The sequence below is a fragment of the Scyliorhinus torazame genome, chromosome 11 (assembly GCF_047496885.1).
Source record: "Scyliorhinus torazame isolate Kashiwa2021f chromosome 11, sScyTor2.1, whole genome shotgun sequence".
Classification (NCBI taxonomy): domain Eukaryota; kingdom Metazoa; phylum Chordata; class Chondrichthyes; order Carcharhiniformes; family Scyliorhinidae; genus Scyliorhinus; species Scyliorhinus torazame.
Window position 1 is genome coordinate 175,878,520 of NC_092717.1, and position 25,378 is coordinate 175,903,897.

The following is a 25,378-nucleotide window of genomic DNA, read 5'->3' on the forward strand; positions in this document are numbered from 1 at the left end:
CTTCGATCGCCTGTAATATCGGGGCCAACAGCTCCTTCTTCATTTCCTTTTTGAGTTCTTCCACGCAACATTTCAAAAACTCTTGTTGTTCAGGGCCCCATGTTAAACTGCCACCTTCCGTCGCCATCTTGGTTTTTGCTTGCCTTCCTTGCCGCTGCTCCAAAGGATCCACTGCAATCTGGCCACTTCCCTCTCCTTTTTCCATCCGTTTTCAGGGGGGATTCCCTTCTGGTTTACCGCACAGTGCTTCTAGCCGTTAAAATTGCTGTTGGGGCTCTTATTAAGAGCCCAAAAGTCCGTTCCACCGGGAGCTGCCGAAACGTGCGACTTAGCTGGTCATCGCCGCACCCGGAAGTCCACCTGTTTTGATACATGTTTGTAATAAAATACATTTTAAAAAAAAACAAGGGGCTGAAAGGTTATCCGGGGTAGGCAGCAATGTGGAGTTGAGATCAGCTACGAACCTTATTGAACGGTGGACCAGGCTCAAGGGTCAAGAAGTCTACTCCTGCACCGTACTCGTATGTCTGTATGATGCTCTGGTATCATGTAAATTTAAAGTGTAATTGTATTAGTAATTGCGTAAATGTTATACTTTAAAAATGTAATGGCCAAAATGGTCTATGTCACAATGGTAGCACAATGGTTATGGGGATAGGATGGGGCCTGGTGGCGAGCTCGTTCAGAGGGTCAGTGCATTCTCGATGGGCTGAATGGCCTCCTTCTGCACTGTAGGGATTCTATGATATTCTAATGGACAGATTGTGGAAAGCAGTAATACAGGAGCAAAATACTATAGCTGCTGGAAATCCCAAATGAAAACAAAAAATGCTGGAAAAACTGAGCGGGTCAGACAGCGTCTGTGGAGAGAATCAGAGTTCATGGGCGGGATTCTCCCATTCGGCGGCAGAGTGTCCACACCGTCTGAAACGCCATCGCGTTTCACAACGGTGTGAACGGGCCACTGGGTGTACTGATTCTGGCCCCTACAGGGGGCCAGCACGGCACTGGAGTGGTTCACGCTGCTCCAGCCTCCCATCCCGGCGCGATCTGTGCGCTGTGGGATCCGCGCATGCGCAGTGGCACCGGCGTCAACGAGGACATGCGCAGTGGCCTCCCTCAACGTGCCGGCCCCGACGCAACATGGAGCAGGAGTTCAGGGGCCGGCGCGTAAGAAAATAGACCCGGGTAGCAAGAGGCTGGCCCGCCGATTGGTGGGCCCCGATCACTGACCAGGCCCCATCGGAGGCCCCCCCCCCCCCCCCCCCCCCCCCCCCCGGGGTCGGACCCCCCCCCCCCCCCCCCCCCCCACCCCCACCGGCCGCACCCCGACCCTGCGCGCAGATTTCCCGCCGGCTGCGACCAGGTGTGGACGGCGCCAGTGGGACTCTGCCTTTGTAGAGCGACCGCTCAGCCCATCCGGGCCAGAGAATTGGCAGTCCGGCCACATAGAGCGGCCCGCAACCGGCGCCGCGCCAAACGCGCCTGCAACAATGGTGGAGAATCGCATGCCGGCGTCGGAGTGGCGTGGCGCGGTTGCAGGGATTCTCCGGCCCAGCGCAGGGCTGGGAGAAACCCGCCCAATGTTTCAGGTTGGCGACCTTTCATTTTTCTGATGAAATGTCATCAACCTGAAACATTGGGCGGAATTGGCCCATAATTTGCCAGTGTCAGGCTCTGGCTGATCCAGTTATCTCTCCAGATGCACCCCCCATGGCACACCCTCCGCAACCAACCACCACCATGACAGTATTACTGGTGCACCCTCGTCAAAGACAGGTGCCCCCCCCCCCCCCCCTTCAATGCCCGCCATCGTGACTGTAACTTCCCTCATCAATGGTTGCTTCCCCATCACTGCAAATTTCCCCCATGGCTTTAGCGGTCTCTGACCCACACCACCGCACATAACAGGAACCCCTCCCCCAATGGGGCTCATTAGAAGGCCTTCCACAGGCACTGCCCCGTCACTTGGCAAAGGCAGGTACTGGCACTGTCAATGCATGCCAGGGCAGTGCTAATTCATGCCAGGGGCAGTGCCAACCCGGTGCCAGGAGGCAATGTCCTGGCACTGCCTAGGCATGTCCCTTGTCCTCCTTGGTGCTATACTTATCTTTGCGCCCCGGGGATCCACTCGATCGATTCATGTCTTTATATACCTGCTGTAAACATCACCGATGGTAACGTCACATCAGCAAGGTATGAATATTAAGTGAGGAAGGATCATGTGGCGGAGTGGCTCATTAATTATGTTACAATTTATTTGGGCGGTGCAGTGGCTAGCACTGCTACTTCACGGCGTTGAGGTTGCAGGTTCGATCCCGGCTCTGGCTCCCTGTCCGTGTGGAGTTTGCGTGGGTTTCGCCCCCACAACCCAAAGATGTGCAGGGTAGGTGGATTGGCCATGTTAAATTGCCCCTTAATTGGAAAAAATGAATTGGGTACTCTAAATTTTAAAATAAAATTATTTAAACGTTTTACAATGAGGTTCTCGTCCTTTGTGGGCAGGAACCTCATTACATCATCGGCAAGGGACGTGAAAAGTCAGCAAACATGATCTCGCTGGCAAGAATCACGTTTCCAGATTCCTGTAGGATTTTGTGCCCACGTCGCCATTATAGATGACGACAAATGCAGGCACAAAATCGCCCCATTAACATTTTTTCTCTCCACAGATGTTGCTGGACCTACTGCGTATTTCCAGCGTTTTCTATTTTTATGGTGGAAAATAGTTTCAGTTCTGATTTCAACTTCCACTGCCTAAGAATATAATCCAACAAGATATAATCCTTTGTTTTATAAAATACTGAATTACATTACCTATGCTAACTTTTTAAAATGTATTCATTATTAAAAATTTGTTCATGGGATGTGGGCATCGCTGGCTGGGCCATCGATAAATTTAGAGTACGCAATTATTTTTTTCCATATAAGGGAAATTTAGCGTGGCCAATCCACCTAACCTTCACGTGAAACCCACACAGACACGGTGAGAATGTGCAAACTCCACACCAACAATGACCTGGAGCCAGGATTGAACCCGGTTTCTCAGCGCTGTTAAGCAGCAGTGCTAACCACTGCACCACCGTGCCCCCCCTCCCACTTGAGGGGGCAGTTAAGAGTCAACCACATCGCTGTGGATCTAGGGTCACAAGTAGGCCACCAGGCCTACAAATATGTTGTAAGGACAACATATTTCCTTCCCTGAAGATCTTTAGTGAACCAGATGGGTTTTTATAACAATCTGGTGGTAAAATGTTAAGTGATTGGGCATTCTTCATTGTTTACAATTCACATGGCACATCACATCAAAGGATTTTAGTACACCTTTTTAGGTTAAGCAAATCTATAATTCTATAATTATATAATGGATATTAAAAGCTTTTCTATGTTGCCTTGGGGAACTTCATTCACATGTCTTTTATGTATCTGCATTATTAATGTGCATAGAAACAGGCCACTTGACCAAACTAGTCTGTGTTGTTAATACTCAATGAGCCTCCTCCCATTCCATCTGCCTTATCTCAGCCTTTCAGCAGATCTTTCTATTCCTTTTCTTCCATGTAATTGTCTGCTTCCTGCTGAAAGCATCTAAACTATTTGTCTGGAACATTATCTGTGGTACCACGTTCCACATTCTAACCATTCTGAATAAATACATTTCTACTTACTTCTCTATTAGTTTATTAGTAATTATCTCCTTATTTTTCTGTTAGTTTATCAGTAATTATCTCCTTATTTCACTTTTCATTTATTAGTAATTATCTTGCATTTATATCCCATAGTTTAGGATTCCCCCACATCTGGAAACATTCTCTCTACCTCTGAGTCTTCTACTTTCGAAAGAGCCCCAAGCTGTTCAATATTTCCTGATAGCTGTTATCTCTCAGTTCTGGTGTCAGCATCGTAAATCTTTTCTGAACTTTTTCCAGTATTTCTCTGTACTCTTTATAGTACAGCGACCAGAGCTCTACACAGTAGTCTAAACACCAAGTTTAGTGTAAGTTTTACATTTCTCTGTTGTTGAATTTTTTTACTGCTAGAAATAAATGTTAATGCTTTGTTAGCATTTTAATTCGTTTGCTTTTTTTAAAGGTACCTGGGTCTGGAGTCTCCGTTCTGGAGACTGTCGCCACACCGGCGTGCAAATGGTGGCATTTTACGCCAGGGAAACTGGCGCAAAACGGTTACCCATTCCCTGTTCCGGAGGGGGTTAGCAGGCAGTGCAGAGCTCCCAGCTCTAGCTGCCGATATGGCCTGGAGAGTTGCCAGGTCCGTGGCCGCACATGCGCATGCCGGCGGCCTGCAGTGGCCGCGCCGTGCTTCATGACCCGGCCCGCGAAATAGTCCCCCCCCCCCCCCCCCCCCTTCGGCCAACTCGTGCGCCCCAGACCACCCCACCACAGTGCCCCCTGCCCCGAATATGTCCCCCCCCCCGCCTGTGGATCGGCCCTCCCCCGACCTTGGCGGCGCTGGACTGAGTCCGCAGCCGCCATGCTGAGTTCCCAACGGGTGAGACCACAAGCGACCCACGCCGTCGGGAACTCGGCCGGTCGGGGACGGAGCATCTCCTGGCGGGCCTCAGCCAACTTTCGGAGGCCGTGGATACGGAGCGTACTCACCGAGCAAGTACACTGCAGCTAATTCTTTCAAACTGAGTTCAATCAGCAGTTGAAAAAGTAGTTCATGAGGACTTCCGGTTGCGGCTATGCTCCCGGCAGCTCCCGGAGAAAAAATGACTTTTGGGCTCTTTTCAGGGCCCCCAACGGAATTTTTTCGATGTTTCCCGCTGTGGGAAGGAGAGTACAATAGTTCCCCGACAGTATATGGCTTTTACCAGGAGCTGGGCGACTAAAAAAGTGGTGGTGGACCCGAAGAAGGTGCGAGGGAAGAAGAACAAAATGGCGGCGGGCGGGGACCAGGCAGCGAGGAGGCAGTGGGCGCAGGAGCAACAGGAGCTTATCCAGCGCTGCTTTAGGGAGATTAAAGCGGACCTGCTTGAGCCGATGAAGGCTTCTATCGATAAGTTGCTGGGGACACAGACGGCCCAGGGGGTGGCGATCCGCGAGGCCCGACAAAAGATCTCCGACAACGAGGACGAGATCTTAGGCCTGGCGGTAAAAGTGGAGACGCACGAGGCGCTCCACAAGAAATGGCAGGAGCGGTTCGAGGAGATGGAGAATCGGTCGAGGCGGATGAACTTGCGGATTCTGGGCCTCCCGCAGGGGCTGGAGGGGCTGGACGTGGGGGCCTATGTGGTCACCATGTTGAACTTGCTGATGGGAGCGGGGTCCTTCCAGGGGCCCCTGGAGCTGGAAGGGCCCCATAGTGTGCTGGCGAGGAGGCCCAAGGCTGACGAGCCTCCGCGGGCGGTGCTGGTTCGGTTTCATCGGTTCGCTGATCAGGAGTGTGTGCTCAGGTGGGCCAAGAAGGAGAGGAGCAGCAGGTGGGAGAACACGGAGGTTCGAATATACCAGGACTGGAGTGCGGAGGTGGCGAAGAGGAGGGCCGGGTACAATCGAGCGAAGGCGGTGCTGCACAGGAAGGGGGTGAAGTTTGGCATGTTGCAGCCGGCGCGACTGTGGGTCACCTACAAGGACCGGCACCATTATTTTGAGTCTCCGGAGGAGGCGTGGACCTTTATTCCGGCCGAGAAGTTGGACACAGATTGAGGGGCGGGATGGGCGTTTGGGGATTGCATTTGATATGTTACTTTTTGAGGGGGGGTCCTTTGCTCCTATTTTTTTTTCTTCCTGGTTGGGTGAGGGTGGTTAGGGCGGGTTGGGCACTGTTTTGGTTGGGTTGATCGGTGGGGGGGGCTCTTGGAGGGGGGTAAGCAAATGGAACAGGGGTGGAAGGCCGGCAGTGAGATGGGGCCCCCGCAGGGGAGGGGGAGGCCCGAGTCGGGGGTGAGGGGCCTGGGCCTGTAAAAGGAGCTGCGTCAGAGGTGGCGGGACCGGGTAGGTGGAAAGCGCGGGCTTTTTCCCTCGCTGTGGACTGGAGGAGGCGGGGCTGGGGCAGGGAAGCGAGGGTTGTTTCCCGCACTTGGGATGAAAGGGGGAGGTGGAGAGCCTGCGGATGGGGAATGGAAGAGGAGGGTGTGTCACACAATGGGAGGAGTCGAAGGAGAGGTGGGAGTGGCCGGGGTCAGCAGGAGTCAGCTGACTTGCGGAAGTGCAATGGGGGGAGTAAAGCAGCTAGGAGGGGTCCTAGCCGGGTGGGGGGGAATCGAGTTGCTGCTGCTATGGTCAAGGGGGAGCTGGAGCGAGTGGGGCGGGTCGAGACGGGGGTCTGCCCTCGTGGGGAACGGGCCGGGCGTGAGGTGCGGGCGCGTGGCTGGCCGAGGCGGTGTAATGGCTAGTCGGCGGGGGAGGGGGATGGGTCGCCCCCTGATCCGGCTGATAACCTGGAATGTAAGGGGACTGAACGGGCCGGTCAAGCGGGCCCGGGTGTTCGCGCACCTGAAGGGGCTGAAGGCGGATGTGGTCATGCTCCAGGAGACACACCTGAAGGTGGCAGACCAGGTAAGATTGAGGAAAGGGTGGGTAGGTCAGGTGTTTCATTCGGGGCTGGATGCCAAAAATCGAGGGGTGGCGTTCTTGGTGGGAAAGAAGGTGTCGTTCGAGGCGTCGAGCATTGTGGCAGACAATGGCGGTAGGTACGTAATGGTTAGTGGTAAGCTGCAAGGAGAGAGGGTGGTACTGGTCAATGTGTATGCCCCGAACTGGGACGATGCGGGTGTTATGCAGCGTATGTTGGGTCGGATCCCAGATATGGAAGTGGGGGGCCTGATAATGGGGGCAGACTTTAACACGGTGTTGGATCTGGCACTGGATCGCTCCAGGTCTAGGACGGGTAGGAAGCCAGCGGTGGCTAAGGTGCTGAGGGGGTTTATGGACCAGATGGGAGGGGTGGACCCTTGGAGATTTGCAAGGCCGGAGGCTAGGGAATTTTCATTCTTCTCACATGTCCATAAGGCTTATTCCCGGATCGACTTTTTTATTTTGAGCAGGGCGCTGATAGCGAGAGTAGAGGATACTGAGTACTCGGCGATAGCCATTTCGGATCACGCCCCGCATTGGATGGACTTAGAGCTGGGGGTGGAGAGGGACCAGCGCCCGTTGTGGCGTTTGGAGGTGGGGCTGCTGGCGGACGAGGGGGTGAGTGAGCGGGTCCGAGGAAGCATAGAGAGGTACCTGGAGGCCAACGATAATGGGGAGGTCCGAGTGGGGATGGTATGGGAGGCGGTGGTTAGGGGGGAGCTGATCTCCATTAGGGCCCACAAGGAGAGGAGGGAGCAGAGGGAGAGGCTGGTGGGGGAGATGGTGAGGGTAGACAGGAGGTATGCGGAGGTGCCTGAGGAAGGACTGTTGAGGAAGAGGCGCAGCCTCCAGGCCGAATTCGACCTGGTGACCACCAGGAAGGCGGAGGTGCAGTGGAGGAAGGCCCAGTGGGCGATTTATGAGTATGGGGAAAAGGCTAGCCGGATGCTGGCGCATCAGTTCCGGAAGCGGGACGGAGCTAGGGAGATCGGGGGAGTTAAGGACAGGGGAGGGAGTGTGGTGCGGAGTGGGGTTGGCATCACTGGGGTCTTCGGGGACTTTTACGAGGAATTGTATCGGTCCAAGCCCCCATTGGAGGAGGGAGGGATGGGCCGCTTTCTGGACCAATTGAGGTTTCCGAAGGTGGAGGGAGGGACTGGTGGTGGGATTGGGGGCCCCAATTGAGCTGGAGGAGCTGACCAAAGGGATAGGGAGCACCCCGGGGAAGGCACCGGGGCTGGACGGTTTCCCGGTCGAATTTTATAAAAAATATATGGACCTGTTGGGCCCGTTGCTAGTTAGGACCTTTAATGAGGCAAGGGAGCGGGGGGGGGCTTTGCCCCTGACGATGTCCCGGGCACTGATCTCCTTGATCCTGAAGCGGGACAAGGATCCCCTGCAGTGTGGGTCTTACAGGCCGATTTCACTGCTAAACGTAGATGCCAAGGTGCTGGCGAAGGTTTTAGCCACGAGGATTGAGGATTGTGTGCTGCAGGTCATCCACGAAGACCAGACGGGGTTTGTGAAGGGGGGGCAGTTGAACGCGAATGTGCGGAGGCTTCTGAACGTTATCATGATGCCGGTGAGGGAGGGGGAGGCGGAGATAGTGGTGGCGATGGACGCTGAGAAAGCCTTTGATAGGGTAGAGTGGGGATACCTGTGGGAGGTGCTGAAGAGGTTTGGGTTTGGGGAGAGGTTTGTCAGGTGGGTCAGGCTGTTGTATGAGGTCCCGATGGCAAGTGTGGCCACGAACAGGAGGAGGTCCGAGTACTTTCGGTTGCACCGAGGGACGCGGCAGGAGTGTCCCCTGTCCACCCTGCTCTTCGCACTGGCGATTAAACCCCTGGCTATGGCACTGAGGGAGTCGAGGAACTGGAGGGGGTTGGTGCGGGGTGGGGAGGAGCATAGGGTGTCGCTCTATGCGGACGACTTGCTGTTATATGTGGCGGATCCGGTGGGGGGGAATGCTGGAGGTAATGAGGATCCTCAGGGAATTCGGGGATTTCTCTGGGTACAAGCTCAACATGGGGAAGAGCGAGCTGTTCGTGGTTCACCCAGGGGACCAGGAGAGGGGGATTGGCGAGCTCCCACTAAAAAGGGCGGAGAGGAGTTCAGGTATTTGGGGGTCCAGGTGGCCAGGAGCTGGGGGGCCCTGCATAGGCATAATTTCACAAGGCTGATGGAGCAAATGGAGGAGGAGTTCAAGAGGTGGGACGCGTTGCCGCTGTCCTTGGCGGGTAGGGTGCAGTCAGTCAAAATGACGGTGCTCCCAAGGTTTTTGTTCCTGTTCCATTGCATCCCCGTGTTTATCCCGAAGGCCTTTTTTAGGCGGGTTAACAGGAGTATAATGGGGTTTGTGTGGGCACGGGGGACTCCGAGGGTGAGAAAAGTGTTCCTGGAGCGGAGTAGAGATAGGGGGGGGGCTGGCGCTGCCCAGCCTCTGTGGGTACTACTGGGCCGCCATTGCGACAATGGTGCGTAACTGGGTGATGGAGGGGGAGGGGCTGCATGGAAGAGGCTGGAGATGGCATCCTGTGTGGGTACGAGTCTGGGGGCGCTGGCAACGGCGCCGCTGCCGCTCCGTCCAAGGAGGTATACCACGAGCCCGGTAGTGGTGGCTGCCCTCAAAATGTGGGGGCAGTGGAGGCGGCACAGGGGGGAAGTTGGGGCCTCGGTGTGGACCCCAATACGGGGGAACCACCGGTTCTTCCCAGGGAGGATAGATGGAGGGTTGTCAGGGTGGCACAGGGCAGGGATACGAAGGTTGGGAGACCTGTTTTTGGACGGGAAGTTCGCGAGCCTGGGTGAGTTGGAGAAGTATGGGCTCCCCCGGGGAACACCTTCAGGTACTTACATGTAAGGGCGTTTGCCAGGCGGCAGGTGGTGGAATTCACGCGGCTGCTGCCATGCACAGTACAGGACAGGGGCCTCTCCGGGGGGGGGGGGAAAGAGTGGGGTAGATCTCGGAAACTTACCAGGTGATGCAGGAGGAGGAGGAGGCCTCGGTGGTGGAGGTGTAAGGTAAGTGGGAGGAGGAGTTGGGAGAGGAGATCGAGGAAGGGACGTGGGCAGATGCCCTAGGGAGGGTGAACTCTTCATCTTCGTGCGCAAGGCTCAGCCTCATACAGTTTAAGGTGCTGCACAGGGCACACATGACCGGGACAAGGATGAGCGGGTTTTTTGGGGGTGAGGACAGGTGTGTTAGGTGCTCAGGGAGCCCAGCAAATCACACCCATATGTTCTGGGCATGCCCAGCGCTGGAGGAATTTTGGAAGGGCATAGCGAGGACGGTGTCGAGGGTGGTAGGATCCAGGGTCAAACCGGGCTGGGGGCTCGCAATATTTGGGGTGGCAGAGGAGCCGGGAGTGCAGGAGGCGAAAGAGGCCGGTATTCTGGCCTTAGCGTCCCTGGTAGCCCGGCGGAGGATTCTTCTTCAGTGGAAGGACGCGAGGCCCCCAAGCGTGGAATCCTGGATCAACGATATGGCGGGGTTTATTAAGTTGGAGAGGGTGAAATTTGCCTTGAGAGGGTCGGTACAAGGGTTCTTCAGGCGGTGGCAACCGTTCTTAGACTTCCTGGCAGAACGGTAGACATTGGTAAATGGCAGCAGCAACTCAGGGGGGGGGGGGGGGGGGGGAGAGTTTACTTTATTTATATTTATTTACACTGGGGGATCTGAGGGGGTGTATATATTTGCTATGTTGGCTCTGTGTTAAGTTGGGGTGTTAATTTATTATTTTCGTACAGGGGAAGGGGGATATGGAGGGTTGTTTTTTGACTGTGTTTTGTATTTAACCCTGTTGAGTTCCTTTTTCATTTTGTTATTGATAATCTGTGAAAACCTTAATAAAAATAATTTTTTTTTTTAAAAGAAAAAGTAATTCATTCTTTCTAAATCAGGGAGTTCTGTCTAAATGACTGAAGAACTAAATTTGTATTTTGCTTCTGTCTGCACAAAGGCAGACATGGATAATGTACCGGAATATCTGAGAAACACAAGTTTTAGTGAGGAGCTGAAGGAAATTAGTATTAGTAAAGAAATGGGTTTGGGGGAAATTAATAGGATTGAAGGCGGACAAATTTCCAGGGTCTGATAATTTTCATCCTAGAGTACTTCTGGAAATGGCCCTAGAAATAGTAGAACCATTGATGTAATTTTCCAAAATTCTTTGGCTCCTGTAATGGTTCCTGTACATTGGAAGGTAACGAATGTAACCCTGCTATTCAAAAAGGGAGGTTGAGAGAAAACAGGGAACTATAGACCAGGAAGCCTAACGTCGGTAGTAGGGAAGTTGCTGGAGTCCATTATCAAGGATTTCGTAGCACAGCATTTGAAAGAACAAAGAAAGAACAAAGAAAAGTACAGCACAGGAATAGGCCCTTCGGCCCTCCAAGCCTGCGCCAACCATTCTGCCCGTCTAAACTAAAATCTTGTACACTTCTGGGGTCCATAGCCCTCTATTCCCATCCTATTCATGTATTTGTCAAGATGCCCCTTAAACGTCACAATCGCCCACCACCTCGTCCGGCAGTGAGTTCCAGGCACACACTACCCTCTATGTAAAAAGACTTACCTCATACATCTCCTCTAAACCTTGCCCCTCGCACCTTAAACCTATGCCCCCTAGTAATTGACCCCTCTACCCTGGGAAAAAGTCTCTGACTATCCACTCTGTCTATGCCCCTCATAATTTTGTAGACCTCTATCAGGTCGCCCTCAACCTCCTTCGTTCCAGTGAGAACAAACCAAGTTTATTCAACCTCTCGTCATAGCTAATGCCCTCCATACCAGGCAACATCCTGGTAAATCTCTTCTGCACCCTCTCTAAAGCCTCCACATCCTTCTGGTAGTGTGGCGACCAGAATTGAACACAATACTCCAAGTGTGGCCTAACTAAGGTTCTATATAGCTGCAACATGGCTTGGCAATTTTTATACTCAATGCCCCGGCAAATGAAAGGAAAATCATGCTTGACAAATCTACTAGAATTCTTTGAAGATGTAACTAGTAGAGTTGACAGGGGAGTGTGGATTATGGGTCGTGTCTTGAGATGGATAGAAAGCTGATTGGCAGACAGGAAGCAAAAAGTTGGAATAAATGGGTCATTTTCTGATTGGCAGGCAGTGACTAGTGGGTTACCGCAGGGATCTGTGCTCGGACCCCAACTGTTCACAGAATGTATTAATGATTTGGATAAGGGAATTAAATGTATTATCTCCAAATTTGCAGATGATACAAAGTTGGGTGGGAGGGTGAGCTGTGAGGAGGATGCAGAGATGCTTCAGCGGGATTTGGACAGGCCGAGTGAGTGGGCACATGCGTGGCAGATGCAGTATAATGGGATGAATGTGAGGTTATCCGGTTCGGTAGTAGCAGAAATAATAATCTTTATTAGTGTCACAAGTAGGCTTACATTAACACTGTAATTAAGTTATTGTGAAATTCCCCTAGTCACCACACTCGGGTACACCGAAGGAGAATTCAGAATGTCCAATTCACCTAACAGCATGTCTTTCGGGACTTGTCGGAGAAACTGGAGCACCCGGAGAAAATCCACACCCGGAGAAAGTGCAGACTCCACACAGACAGTGACCCAAGCCGGGAATCGAACCCAGGTCCCTGATGCTGTGAAGCAACAGTGCTAACCATTGTGCTACCGTGTGGGAAGGCAGATTGTTAATTGAATGGGTGTAAATTGGGCGTGGTGGATACTCAGTGAGACCTTGGTGTCCTCGTGCATCAGTTGCTGAAAGTAAGCGCGCAGGTACAGCAGGCAGTAAAAAAGACAAATGGTATGTTGGCTTTCATAGAGAGAGGATTTGAATGTAGGAATAGGAATGTTTCACTGCAGTTGTATAGGGCATTGATGAGGGGTCAATTACTAGGGGGCATAGGTTTAAGGTGCGAGGGGCAAGGTTTAGAGGAGATGTATGAGGTAAGTCTTTTTACATAGAGGGTAGTGTGTGCCTGGAACTCACTGCCGGACGAGGTGGTGGGCGATAGTGACTTTTAAGGGGCATCTTGACAAATACATGAATAGGATGGGAATAGAGGGCTATGGACCCCAGAAGTGTACAAGATTTTAGTTTAGATGGGCAGAATGGTTGGCGCAGGCTTGGAGGGCCGAAGGGCCTATTCCTGTGCTGTACTTTTCTTTGTTCTTTCTTTGTTCTTTCAAATGCTGTGCTACGAAATCCTTGATAATGGACTCCAGCAACTTCCCCAGTACCGACGTTAGGCTTCCTGGTCTATAGTTCCCTGTTTTCTCTCAACCTCCCTTTTTGAATAGCAGGGTTACATTCGTTACCTTCCAATGTACGGGAACCATTACAGGAGCCAAAGAATTTTGGAAAATTACATCAATGGTTCTACTATTTCTAGGGCCATTTCCAGAAGTACTCTAGGATGAAAATTATCAGACCCTGGAAATTTGTCCGCCTTCAATCCTATTAATTTCCCCCAAACCCATTTCTTTACTAATACTAATTTCCTTCAGCTCCTCACTAAAACTTGTGTTTCTCAGATATTCCGGTACATTATCCATGTCTGCCTTTGTGCAGACAGAAGCAAAATACGAATTTAGTTCTTCAGTCATTTAGACAGAACTCCCTGATTTAGAAAGAATGAATTACTTTTATTTATTTTTTTTAAATTATTTTTATTAAGGTTTTCACAGATTATCAATAACAAAATGAAAAAGGAACTCAACAGTTCTTACCTATCAGTCAGACTCAAGAAGTGAATGATCAATGTCAAGGCCTTCTGATGATGTTAAATTGAGGAGTAAGACAAATTGTGGCGAGATTGAAAGATTTCAAAATGCCATAAATAAGGTTGCAGGATGGCTGATTAGCTGTAGATTCATTTCACTGTTTAAAAATATCAAATAAATGCAACTTAGATTACAAAATTTGAAGTGGAGTAGAAGAATCGAGATAGAATAGAAGAATAAGTCTGCAAATACATTGATTGTTAAAATGGCAGTTTAGGTGGATAAGGCCAAAAAGCCAAATGAAATCCTTGATTCAGTAGAGACATAGGGCAGAACTTTCAGCCTTGTGGTGGTGGATTTTCCACTTTGCAATTGACCCAATCTGATTCCACCCTCTTGTGACTTTTCTTGGGCTGTCTACGAGTCCAGTGGAAACACCTGTGGGGCGGCAAGAAAGCATTGAGAGGGCGGCACAGTGGTTAGCACTGCTGCGCCGAGGACCTGGGTTTGATCCCGCTCCAAGGTCACTGTCCGTGTGGCGTTTTCACATTCTCCCCGTGTCTGCGACGGTCTCACCCCCACAACCCAGAGATGTGCAGGGTAGGTGGATTGGCCATGCTAAACTGCCCCTTAATTGGAATTTTTTTTTTTAAATGAAAGCATTTGAGGTGTTTGAAAAAACAATTAAGAGGTTTTTTTAACCATGAATTCCTCCTTTTCCAAAAGCACACAACTTCCATGCTGTGTCTGTGCCTCACTGGAGTCACGAGACAAGTGCACAGTGGGAGGAACGTCCTCAGTGAAACTGATGCGTTGAAAAGTCTTTGTTCAGTTACACTGAAGAGCTGAAGCCATGGCCATTGGGAGACTGCTTTTCAAATTGCTTCTTCTGTCAGATAGTGTTTTTACTGCTTGATATGAGATTGCCAACTTCTTGGAAAGCACCTTGCCTATCTAGCACTTTACTCACCTTCAACTGCATTTTCCTGCTGCTAACTTTCACCATGGCATGTGCTCATCTTATACAGCTCTATCTTCCACCTCTGCTGACCGGCAAGTGCAGAGGCCACACCCAACAGCTCTAGCCATAGCAAGAACAGTTTCCCCTCAACCATGTACCCTTCCACAGTGTAGAGGGCTGGACACCGAGATCCAGTTTAAAGACGCAAGACCTCCAAAACCGGGTCTACAGATCGAGGATCAGCTCTGTTATCATGTTTGAGTACCAGTGCCTCAGGAGGCTCAGATTCTCATTGCTGTAGGCATCTACAACTCCTCGACTTGGGCCTCCTCCCCAGAGAACAGGTCAGCACATATTGCCAATGGCTGACAAGGTAGGCTTAGGAATCCATGTCCATTCGATCCACTGTAACCCATGACCGGGTCTCTTTCATTAAAAATATTTCCTTTGACAGAATGGATGCATTTTGCCCCCTGCGTTAAGTGCACAGCTGATGAAAAACACCAAGATATTCAAATCCCAGAAGGGAAATTTGAAACAACTACCTTCTGCAATTTGTGTAGTACAAGGAGAAGTTTGAAATCCAGAAATTATGTCCCTGACCCCTTATGATGATGCTCACAAAGTAAAGGTTTATTAAGAAATAGAAAAGAAGTAAAATAGAAGTACACTTAGATAAGATGATGGCTTTGCATAGCATCATTACTTTAAACAATTCCGAACAATCTTAACTACCTTATGCGCTAACTCTCCCCAATCTGTTCCACAACACCGTGTAGATTTCGGGATTAATAAAAACACAGTAACTTTTATCACATGTTGCCTTCACGTCTGTTGGATTGCTATCAAAATTGATCAGCAGATTGTTTTTAAAATTTGGTTTATTTGACACACTGCTTGCTGGGAGATAAACAACTATTCTGTTGTTGTCGGAGATTGAAAGCAGCCCCTGCATTGGTTTCAGTATTCCCTTAAATTGGTTTCATCCCTTTCATTTCTTAAGACATAGAATCCCTACAATGCAGAAGGAGGCCATTAAGCCCATCGAGTCTGCGCAGCCCTGCTGAAAGAACATCCTACCTAGGCCCACGTTCCCACCCTATCCCTTTAACCTAGTGACCCCACCTAATCTTTTGGACACAAGTGGCTATTTAGCATGGTCAATCCACCTAACTCCCTTATCTTTATTAAATTTCTTCAGAACTGCACTCTCCCAGACTTAATTAACTTCACCCCTTTATTTTAGCTTTTAGAGCTTAAAAGAAAAGTAAACTCCCTTTATCCACCTTCTGTATGACACTTTTTCTTCACACCTTGCATATCAGTTTTGAATCCTTAACCTATTCAGATCTATTCTTGTTTTGTACCCATTCTTGATAAATTGCCTGAGGTAAACATCTGTTTGCTGTATTACTAGACTCATTAGCATCTCTAATGCACAGTTAGATTCACACAGTCACTCAGTTCCTGCCTTAATTATCTTACTCGCATATTCCACCGTTCAAAATATATGACCAGAACATAACCAACAAGATATATTCCAATTTCTTGGATTTCCCTGATAATTCTTTCATGACACCTGCCGTCCCTAATCGGTCGGGGAGCTTGGAGGCGGAATGAAAATTGGTTCGCTCTGGGAAAGTGAAATACCCACGTGCACAAATTAGTGAGTCAAATTTGCGACTCAAAAATAGTCTCACCATTCCGGCAAGAGGCTCAGGTTAGAACATTCCAGCCATTGGGTGCAAAAGCAAGGAGGTAATGTTGAACGTGTACAAGAATTTAGTTGGACATAATCTAGATTATTGTGTATTTTTGGATACTCCATTATAAGGAACAATTAAGTATGTATATGTACTCGTAGATGTATGAAACTAATACCTAGGACGATGGATTACAGTTATATAAGAAACTTGAGAAGTTGGCACTTTATCACTTTCGCTGAGGACAAATGCTAACTGAAAAGTGTCCTTAAGAATAATAAAGAGTGACAATAATAACCTTTATTAGTGTCACAAGTAGACTTACATTAACACTGCAATGAAGTTACTGTGAAAATCCCCTAGTCGCCACACTCTGGTAACTGTTTAGATACACAGAGGGAGAATTCTGATCGTCCAATTCACTTAACAAGCACATCTTTCGGGACTTGTGGGAGGAAACCGAAGCACCTGGAGGAAACCCACGCAGACACGGGGAGAACATGCAGACTCCACACAGACAGTGACCGAAGCTGGGAATTGAACCCGGGGCCCTGGCGCTTTAAAGAAACCGTGCTACTGTGCTACCGTGCCACCAATAAGTCAAATAATGTTGGATTGTTCCCAGTAGTAGTTCAGATAGCAATGAAAGGGCAGAAAGTTAAGATAACCACAAACAACTGAAGGGGTTAGAAACAAAATATTTATGCAGAGGCTGAATAGAGTGTGGAACTTTGCCACAAATTGCCAGAACAGATTTCATAGTATTTTTAAGAGAAATAAATAATTTTTTGAACTAAAGTTGGCCTTCTCGCCTATTTAAATGACAGGAGGAGTGAGCAGAGGATTGGTGTTAGTCTTGGCTCACAGTGAAAAACACCAGTGCAGACTTCAATGGGCTTAATTTTCCTGCACTATAAATAATTTGCAAGTGAAACTCTTGAATAAACTCCTGTGCTTAAACATGTGAAGGCCACTGTTTCTGACTGTTTTGATGTGAATACTTACTCTCTCAGTGTTAGCAACTGCAATTTTATTTGTTTCTTTTCCTTTTCCAGATACTTTATGGTGAAGGGGACAGTGATGCAAACTATGCGTTTTCTCTGTATGGACGATTTTGCCATGAGATTAAGCTGGACTATTCTCCATATGTCAACTACTTCACTCGTGTTTACTGGAATAGGTCCTATCGCGTGTACAGAGTCAATACACTGATATCATTTCAATACTAATGAAGATTGAAACCTTCCCAATCGCCATCCTCATTAGTGTTGCATATATTTAATTTTTCTGTTGAAACAATGTCTCATTTTACAGATGGACTTTTAAAATGTAACTTTTAAATACATATAAATAACATTCTTTTTTTAAAGTTATTTTTTACAAATTAGTCTGAAGTGAAAAGAAGGCAAATCTTGCTGTTTGGAATCAACCTCCGATGTTCAGAATGGAGGTCTAAAACAAAAACTTGCATCAGGTTAAAATAAGTTAATCCATATCTATTAATTCAGCTGCAGAACAGTATTGTATTTCCTTGTTTGGATACGGAACAGACCCTACTGAGCTACACATGGTCTTAAAAACCACAGCACTTTAGGTAGAGCTTAAGCATACTTGGGCAATGTGTACATTTAGTTTACATGCCTAGGCTCTGCCCAAAGTTCAGCAACTTTTGTGTCAGTACATTATTTTTCGAAAAATGTTACAGTGGGTGATTTACTTAACTGTTTTGGTTACAGACATCTGAGAAACAGGACCGTTGAATCTTCGAAGCCTTACTAAAAACTGTTATTGTGAATGACCAAGTTAGTGCTGTTTTATTAAATTGCTAGCTTGGTAAGCTAAAGGGGAGCACCCTCTAGGACGGTCTTGTTTGGCATCCGTGCAGTGCACAGGTATAGTAAATAATTTGTTTTTCCATTTTGTATATTATGAATGAATTTCATTTTGTATCAAATTATTGGGCCCCACTTACTTTTAATTTTAAGTTGCAAAAAAGCGCATTCTCCCTGTGTCTGCATGGGTCTCACCCCCACAACCCAAAATATGTGCAGGGTAGGTGGATTGGCTACGCTAAAATGCCCCTAATTGGGGGAAAAAAAGAAGGGTAGGTGGATTGGCCATGCTAAATTGCTGCTTAATTGGAATTTAAAAAAAAAAATGTTGCAAGAAAGATTTGATTTCTTTAAAAAAATTTTTAAATAAATTTAGAGTACTCAATTATTTTTTTCCAATTAAGTGGCAATTTAGCATGGCCAATTCTTTTTGGGTTGGGGGAGTGAGACCCACGCAGGCAGTGACCCAGGACCGGGATCAAACCCGGGTCCTCGGCGCTGTGAGGCAGCAGTGCTAACTACTGCACCACCGTGCTGCCCCCCAGTTTATTTTCTGAGGTGCAATGGCCAAAACTGAATGCAGTACTCCAGGTGGAGTCGAACCAAATCTCTTCACAACTGAAGCATCACTTCCTTACCTTTGTATCCAGTTCTAAGATAAAACAATATCCTATTAGCCTTTTTGACACTTTTTCTATCTGTGCACCATCCTTTGATGATTTGTGTATACAAATAGCTAAATATATTTGTTCCTCCACAGCTAAGACTCTCTCCATTTAGAAAATATCCCAGTTTACCTTTCAGAAGTGAATAAGCTCATACTTCACTACAGTTTAGCCGACTCACCTAGTCTATCGATGTCCCTTTGTAACTTCCTAGTCCCATCTGTACAACTGGGCCCGTCAACCTAGTTATGTGAAAACTTAGATATATAACTCCATCTAAATCGTTTATTTCTATAATGAAAAGTCAAACACCTCCAATACATTTGTTTTTCTGTGGAATGTGGGCATCGCTGGCTGGGCCAATGTTTATTGCCCCTGAATATTTTGTTACCTGCCCTTCCGGCTAAAACAATAGTCTTGACGGCATTTGATCAAAGTCTCCATATTCTGAAGTAGGCTTCCAGAGACCAAAGATCTTCAGTGCGCGTTTCCTCAATGTTCTGACATTCTTTAGCCTGGAAAGCCTGGGTAAAGTAGTCAGAAAATGTGAAGAGCGTGACTATTATGGGACGAAGGTCACTGGCGTATATGTTGAAGAGGTGGTGCGAGGGCTGATTCCTGTGGGAGCCCTTTGTTAGTTACGCATGGTTGACTGATTTGATTTCCGAGGTGCACACAGAACTGTCAGTTGCTGGTCATGGAGTTGATTAGTTGTAGCAACTTCATGTAGCCAATGATGTTGAAGAGTTTCGACAGCATGCCAATATACTACACTGCATCATGGGCACAGGATAAATCTTCAGGTCCTTCTGCAAATGGGCCCCAGTAGATGAGGTCAGTGTCAGGACCTGCTCAGAGCAGTTACAGCCTGTGTGGAAACCTGGCTGGTGGCAGGGGAGGTGGGGTGTTGCTGCTTCTAGGGTGGGACTCAATCAGATTGGCAGCTGGTGTTCCACAATCTTATGCTATTGAGAGCAGGACAATATGGCAGCAGTTGAATGGGTCATCAAATAGTTTCCCTGGCTTGGCAGTGGCCACTATCTTGGATTGATGTCAGATATCTGGAATGGTGCTTCTGCTGTTGGTAACCACTTCCTTCCCTGTAATCGGATTCTGGATAAATCCCATTGCAAATTCTGTGAATTCTGGGTAAATCCCATTGCATCCTGCTGTTTTCTCTGACTTGTTTGCCACCAGATTGTTCTTCACTTCCTCTTGTGTGTACGACGGCAGGAAACAGCGGACAAGATTGACTGCACACACTCGAGCCAAAATATTTAAGGAAACTCCTCCGACTCAGCATTGTCCACTTCCTCGTTTGTGTAAAGACTTGAGAAGTCTGACTGCTCTGGGGCACTCTTGAAAGACTGCATCAGGGCTGTTTTTACTGCTCACTTGTCATCACTGCTGGCTGGTTCTTTGAGTTTAGGAGTTGTGAAGTGACAGCATCAGTGTTAATTCAGGATCACTGATGTGGGAGTTGTTTAGTAAAGTGATCTTTACTTTACCAGGGGCTGGTTTAGCACAGGGATAAATAGCTGGCTTTTAAAGCAGACCCAGGCAGGCAAGCAGCACGGGTTCAATTCCCGTACCAGCCTCCCCGAACTGGCGTCGAAATGTGGCAACTAGGGGCTTTTCACAGTAACTTCATTTGAAGCCTACTTGTGACAATAAGCAATTTTCATTTCATTTCTTTATTGTCGCAAGTAGGCTTACATTAACACTGTAATGAAGTTACTGTGAAAAGCCCCTAGTCGCCACATTTTGGCGTTTGTTCGGGTACACAGAGGGAGAATTCAGCACGTCTTTCGGGACTTGTGGGAGGAAACGGGAGCATCCGGAGGAAACCCATGCAATCAGGGGGAGAACGTGCAGACTCCACACAGACAGTGGCCCAAGCCGGGAATCGAACCTGGGACCCTGCGGCTGTGAAGCAATAGTGCTAACCACTGTGTTACCGTGCCTCCTGTGTCTGCGTGTATTTCCTCCGGGTGCTCTGGTTTCCTCTACTGTCCAAAGATGTGCGGGTTAGGTGGGGTAACGGGGATAGGACGGGGGAGTGGGCTTAGGCAGGATTCTCTTTCAGAGGGTCGGTGCAGACTCGATGGGCTAAATGGCCTCCTTCTGCACTGTCGGAATTCTATGAGTGTTGGTCGCACACCGGAGTCTTCAGTTTCCCTGTATTCTTCCAGGAACTGTTCACTTCCTGGATTCTAGCAGTGGATGACGTGTTTCTGAAGCCCCTGGGGAGCAAATTTAGTGGCTGCCAATTTGAGAAGTCAAGTTAAGGAGTTGTAGTTTTTGGCAGTGGGTGGGATCTAGTCAACGATGGTTTCTAAGTATCTGCTGTAGGCATCCCAGTTACCCTTCCACAGATTCCAGCTTGGTTTTGACTTAGAGTTTATGGATGATCGCTCAAGGCTGAAGGGCACAAGGCTTAGGTGATTCTGGGATTTTCACAGTAACTTCATTGCAGTGTTAATGTAAGCCTACTTATTATTAAAAATTACTTTTCACATCCGACCAACAGAGAAGATCCTCTTTATTCTCACCCTTTGTGTCGTACTGCCACTCAGTAACTGACCCGTGTCAAAGGTTGCTTCCAGTTACATGCATTTTCATATTTGCCAATAACTTATTTTGCGGGCTCTTTACAAATGTTTTCATTAAGTCCATGTAGACAATATCTGTAAATGTTCCCGTGCTCATCATACCAGTGCCTCCTCATAAAAGGCATCTAGATTAACCAGACATGGTGTATCCTTCACAAACCATACTGACTCCCTTGGCTCAGCTTTTCCTTGCCCAAGTACAGTCATTCTGTCTTTGATAGATTCCAGTGCCTTCTCCACAAGTGATATTGAAATGATGGACCTGTAGTTGCCTTTGTTCTCCCTTCCTTAAATCATGGATTGACTTTTGCAATTTTCCAATCCAAAAGCATAATTCCTGAGTCTAAGGAGCCTTGTAAATTATAACTGCTGTATCTGCAATTTCCTCACCTATTTCCTATAATTCTCCAGGATGGGAACCGTAGGTTCCTGGATGCTGGTCTGTCATGTACTGGTCCATCGTTTTTTTTTCCCCCATTTTTTTTTTAGATTTAGAGTACCCAATTAATTTTGTCCAATTAAGGGGCAATTTAGCATGGCCAATCCACCTAGCCTGCACATCTTGGGGTTGTGGGGGCGAAACCCACGCAAACACGGGGAGTATGTGCAAACTCCACACGGACAGTGACCCAGAGCTGGGATCGAACCTGGGACCTCGGCGCCGTGAGGCAGCAGGGCTAACCCACTGTGCCACCGTGCTGCCCCTGCTGGTCCATAGTGAAGGAAAATCAAATATCATGATCCAGTTTAGCTAGTGTTGGATTTGGGTGGGAAGGGTTGAGAAGGATAAAAGGGAATTGGGATGATTTGTATGCTTCATTACATACTGGGAACCCTCTTAAATGTTGCGTCTTGCAATAGGTACATTTTTCCTGTGGGATTATAGATTTAGGATTTATTCTACTGTAGATAGCATTCCATTGTGATTGAAATGCATTGCTCGGGTCCCAATCATTTTGACTCTAAAGTATAGACCCCAGCATGAAACTTTTGGTACTTACAAATGTTATATAACACCGTTGTTATCTTTTTCCTCTCAGCATTGTATTATTTCCCTCCCCAGTGTTACGTTAGTTCTGTTATTCAGGTACTTTGAACCCTCCTATGTGTGGAATGATGTAGAATGTTAATTTTCATGTCCACCATCAGTGTTGCTTTTATTATTTCATGAGATAGTTTTCTATGTCATGTCTAGTGATCTGGGCATTGGCTGCGTTCAAATACTATTTGTCACGGGAATTCCACCCCTTCTGACGCATACAGATGTCTAACATGCCTCTGCAACTGCTAAATTGCCTGAATTCTTTCAGAGCAATAATTCCTACATATGCAGCATGATATTGGTAGCAAGATGCTGATATATAGTGAAACCTATATGAACTTAAGAGATCACCTATCTTACTTTACACTATCAATGCAATCTGACCCACTTATTCATTATACTTAATTCTCATGTCAGGCTACTATCTGCCGTTGAAGCATTTCCACTAGTTTTGCTATCCATTATCATTTGTTTTTGCCTATTTATTCATATTTTTATTTTTCTCCATATAAACATTCCCAAAAGTCAGTATTTAAGAAAAATAAATTAGGAGTTTGATTCAATCTTTTGTTGAAGCCTCAGTCTCACATGAATACACATTACCGTGTGAAAACAAAAGTTATTTGCAGCCAATTTGTTTAAATGAGAGATCAAATGCTACAACTGTTTTCTCATCCCTGGTGATCTCACATGTTGAAGGAACATTTTGAAATTCATCACTTTGCTTTAATATATTCGGGTGGCATATATCTCAGAAACTTAGACATTCGAATAAAATGTTTGCACTCAATGTGAAGGAATAAATAGTCAATTTTTTAAACTTTATAAAATCTGGACACTTGCTGTTTAAAACCATGCAGTATTACAGTGTCTATTGTTGGATTGAAAACCGATTTTCCATGTTAAGTAGTGCCATTAACCATAAGTCATGCAGAACTATAAGCTGTGACAGCAAGATACATTTACAGTACTCTCTGGATAAAGGGTAAACACTCGTATGTGCCTGATGTGCACCTTTCAGAGACAGTATCCTGAGTACTTTGTATAATCTCAGCACCAATACTGATGAGGGCCTTTTCCATTGTGCAGGTGATGTACATCTTGCCACTAATGTAGTGTTTGATGTGGTGTGGGACAACTGGATTATTTTGAGGATTTGAAGAGGAAATACAAGAAAAATTTATCTGTAGTCATTCACGTTTGTGATGAAATTAAATAAATTGAGAGTTCAAAACCATGTCATTTCTAAATGCTCACTGAAAGATGCATGTGTGGCCTTTATTTTTAAACAAATGAAAAGCCAAGAACAAGTAGTTCTGTCATTCTTTTGTACTTTACATTTTTTCACAATAGCATTCATCCGCATTTTAAATGCTCTTAATCTTCTTTCTCCTCACCACCCCAACCCCACAACGTCTGACCAATCACATCATCCCAAAGATTGCTTACTGATATTTGTTTTAGATTTTCGCAACATTCAGCTTGTGAACTCTGATAGTTTTCACTATCTCGGTATGTACTATTAATCTGGAATCTATATTATTTTTCTAACTCTGAAGACCTCGTATATCTTTTTTCTTTGAAAATTGAAGCACTCGAGGTTTTCCAGTCTTTGTTCATAATATTTTATTTCAAGTTTGGATCAGTCATTTTTCTCTTTTCTCTATCCTCTCCAATTCACGTGCAGCTGTTTGGTAATGACCGTAATTGAACATTGTACAGTGCACGAGTCAGACCACACTTAACTAAAGCCTCTTTAAGCTAAATTGTTTCTGTTGTAGTTCAGTGTTTTAAAAAATGTCTGCCACATTTTCTTCTCTCTTTATTTGCTTATCTTCTGCACAAATGAAATATGGCAAGACTATGGTATGAGCACCATTTTACTTTTTGTGATCTGTGACATCTCTAGATAAGGAAGAAACATTTCCGAATCCCATAGGTGCATGGCTCAGATTAATACCAGATTCTACTTTTCTTTATTTTTAGCATTGGTACTCCTGCTGAAATGCTCAACAATGTTCAGTGGAATGGTCCAGCATGAATTGTAATTTTCTGTTGCAAAGCTTCAGTAGCTCCTAGAGAGGAGCTATTTGATGAATGCTATTCGGAGTGCCAGATATGTTTTATAATGTAAAAAATCTTATATTTTGTTATTTGCTGTATTTCTCTAACTTGTACTATTGCACATTTTGTATTATTGAAATACCAAAGGGAAAGTTTAAGGTTGGTACTTAATCAAATATATTTTCTGATGCTACCCCCCCTTCACAACCCCCTCTGACTTGCACAGAACTTGTCGAAACATTGCCATTAAAATGGTGTTGAGTAAATTAAATTGTGGTGCTGGTTAAAATAAGAAAGGAGGTTCTCCTTCATTTAAGATATCCTAGTTGGTCAATGCGCCACATGGTCTTCAAGATAATGAAAACCTCAGGTTAGATACCCCTTGTTCCATGTTGGAGTATTTGGAGCGCGTGTTCCATTAATTCCTGCAATCCGGTATTGGAAGGAAGCTTCCAAGTCTCTTGCTCCTGATTGCTATCCATTGATCTGTGTTGGGAATGTATAGATGAAAACATGGTGATCCTAATGTTTGAATAATCTCTCAATACTCATTCACTAGACTTTTGCATATTGAATGATCACTTCAATTTTGTAGCAATCAGCCATGACTCCAGAGCAGCACACGATGAGAGTTGATGTATTCAGGGCATGTAGGGTAAGGGGGAGATATTCTTTTTTATAAAAATAAGTAGTGGGTAAATATTAAATTCATATCTGTGATAAAGGGTCACCTTACAAATCTTGTATCATCAACTCCAGAGACATTTTGGATTCTATTCAGGCAGCACTCCAAAAGGACAAGGTACTTTTAAATCACAAAATGTAATTCAAGTACCATGTATTGCTGAATAGCACTAATGTGATGGTTCATTATCCATATGTATGTTACTGTAGTTTTATTTTAATTGTGTTTTACTTTGGAAATGTTGGGCATAATCTTCACAAGTGCTGTTGCAAATAAAAGTTATGGAAAATCAACTTTGTATTGAGATCTATTTGTGATTTCCAGAAAAAAATGAAATTGGAAGATTCTCCCAAATAAAGCAATTTTCCTCAAGATATTGCCATTGAAATTTATAGTTGAAATAATCTGAAAGAACATGTGCTGCCCCTAAGGTTTTCCATTCCTGTGATGTAAAGTAGTATACGAACCCTTCATTCAGGTCTAGTTTGTGTTAATTCATACCTGGCTATATAAAAAATGTATGTGCACACATGTATCCCTCAGCAAACTGCCGAATGGAAAG

General features: G+C 46.6%; 1 protein-coding gene across 5 annotated transcripts in view; it reads left to right on the plus strand.

Annotated features, from left to right (window-relative positions):
• LOC140385666 (probable C-mannosyltransferase DPY19L4) overlaps nucleotides 1-25,109 on the plus strand; it is a 154,942-nt gene extending 129,833 nt beyond the window's left edge. For all 5 annotated transcript variants that reach the window (XM_072468056.1, XM_072468055.1, XM_072468053.1 and 2 more), the window contains one exon: nucleotides 16,972-25,109. In XM_072468056.1, the coding sequence (XP_072324157.1) occupies nucleotides 16,972-17,145 (174 nt within the window). In that variant the 3' untranslated portion in view covers nucleotides 17,146-25,109. The remainder of the gene's footprint in view (nucleotides 1-16,971) is intronic.
• The last annotated feature ends 269 nt before the right edge of the window (nucleotides 25,110-25,378 follow it).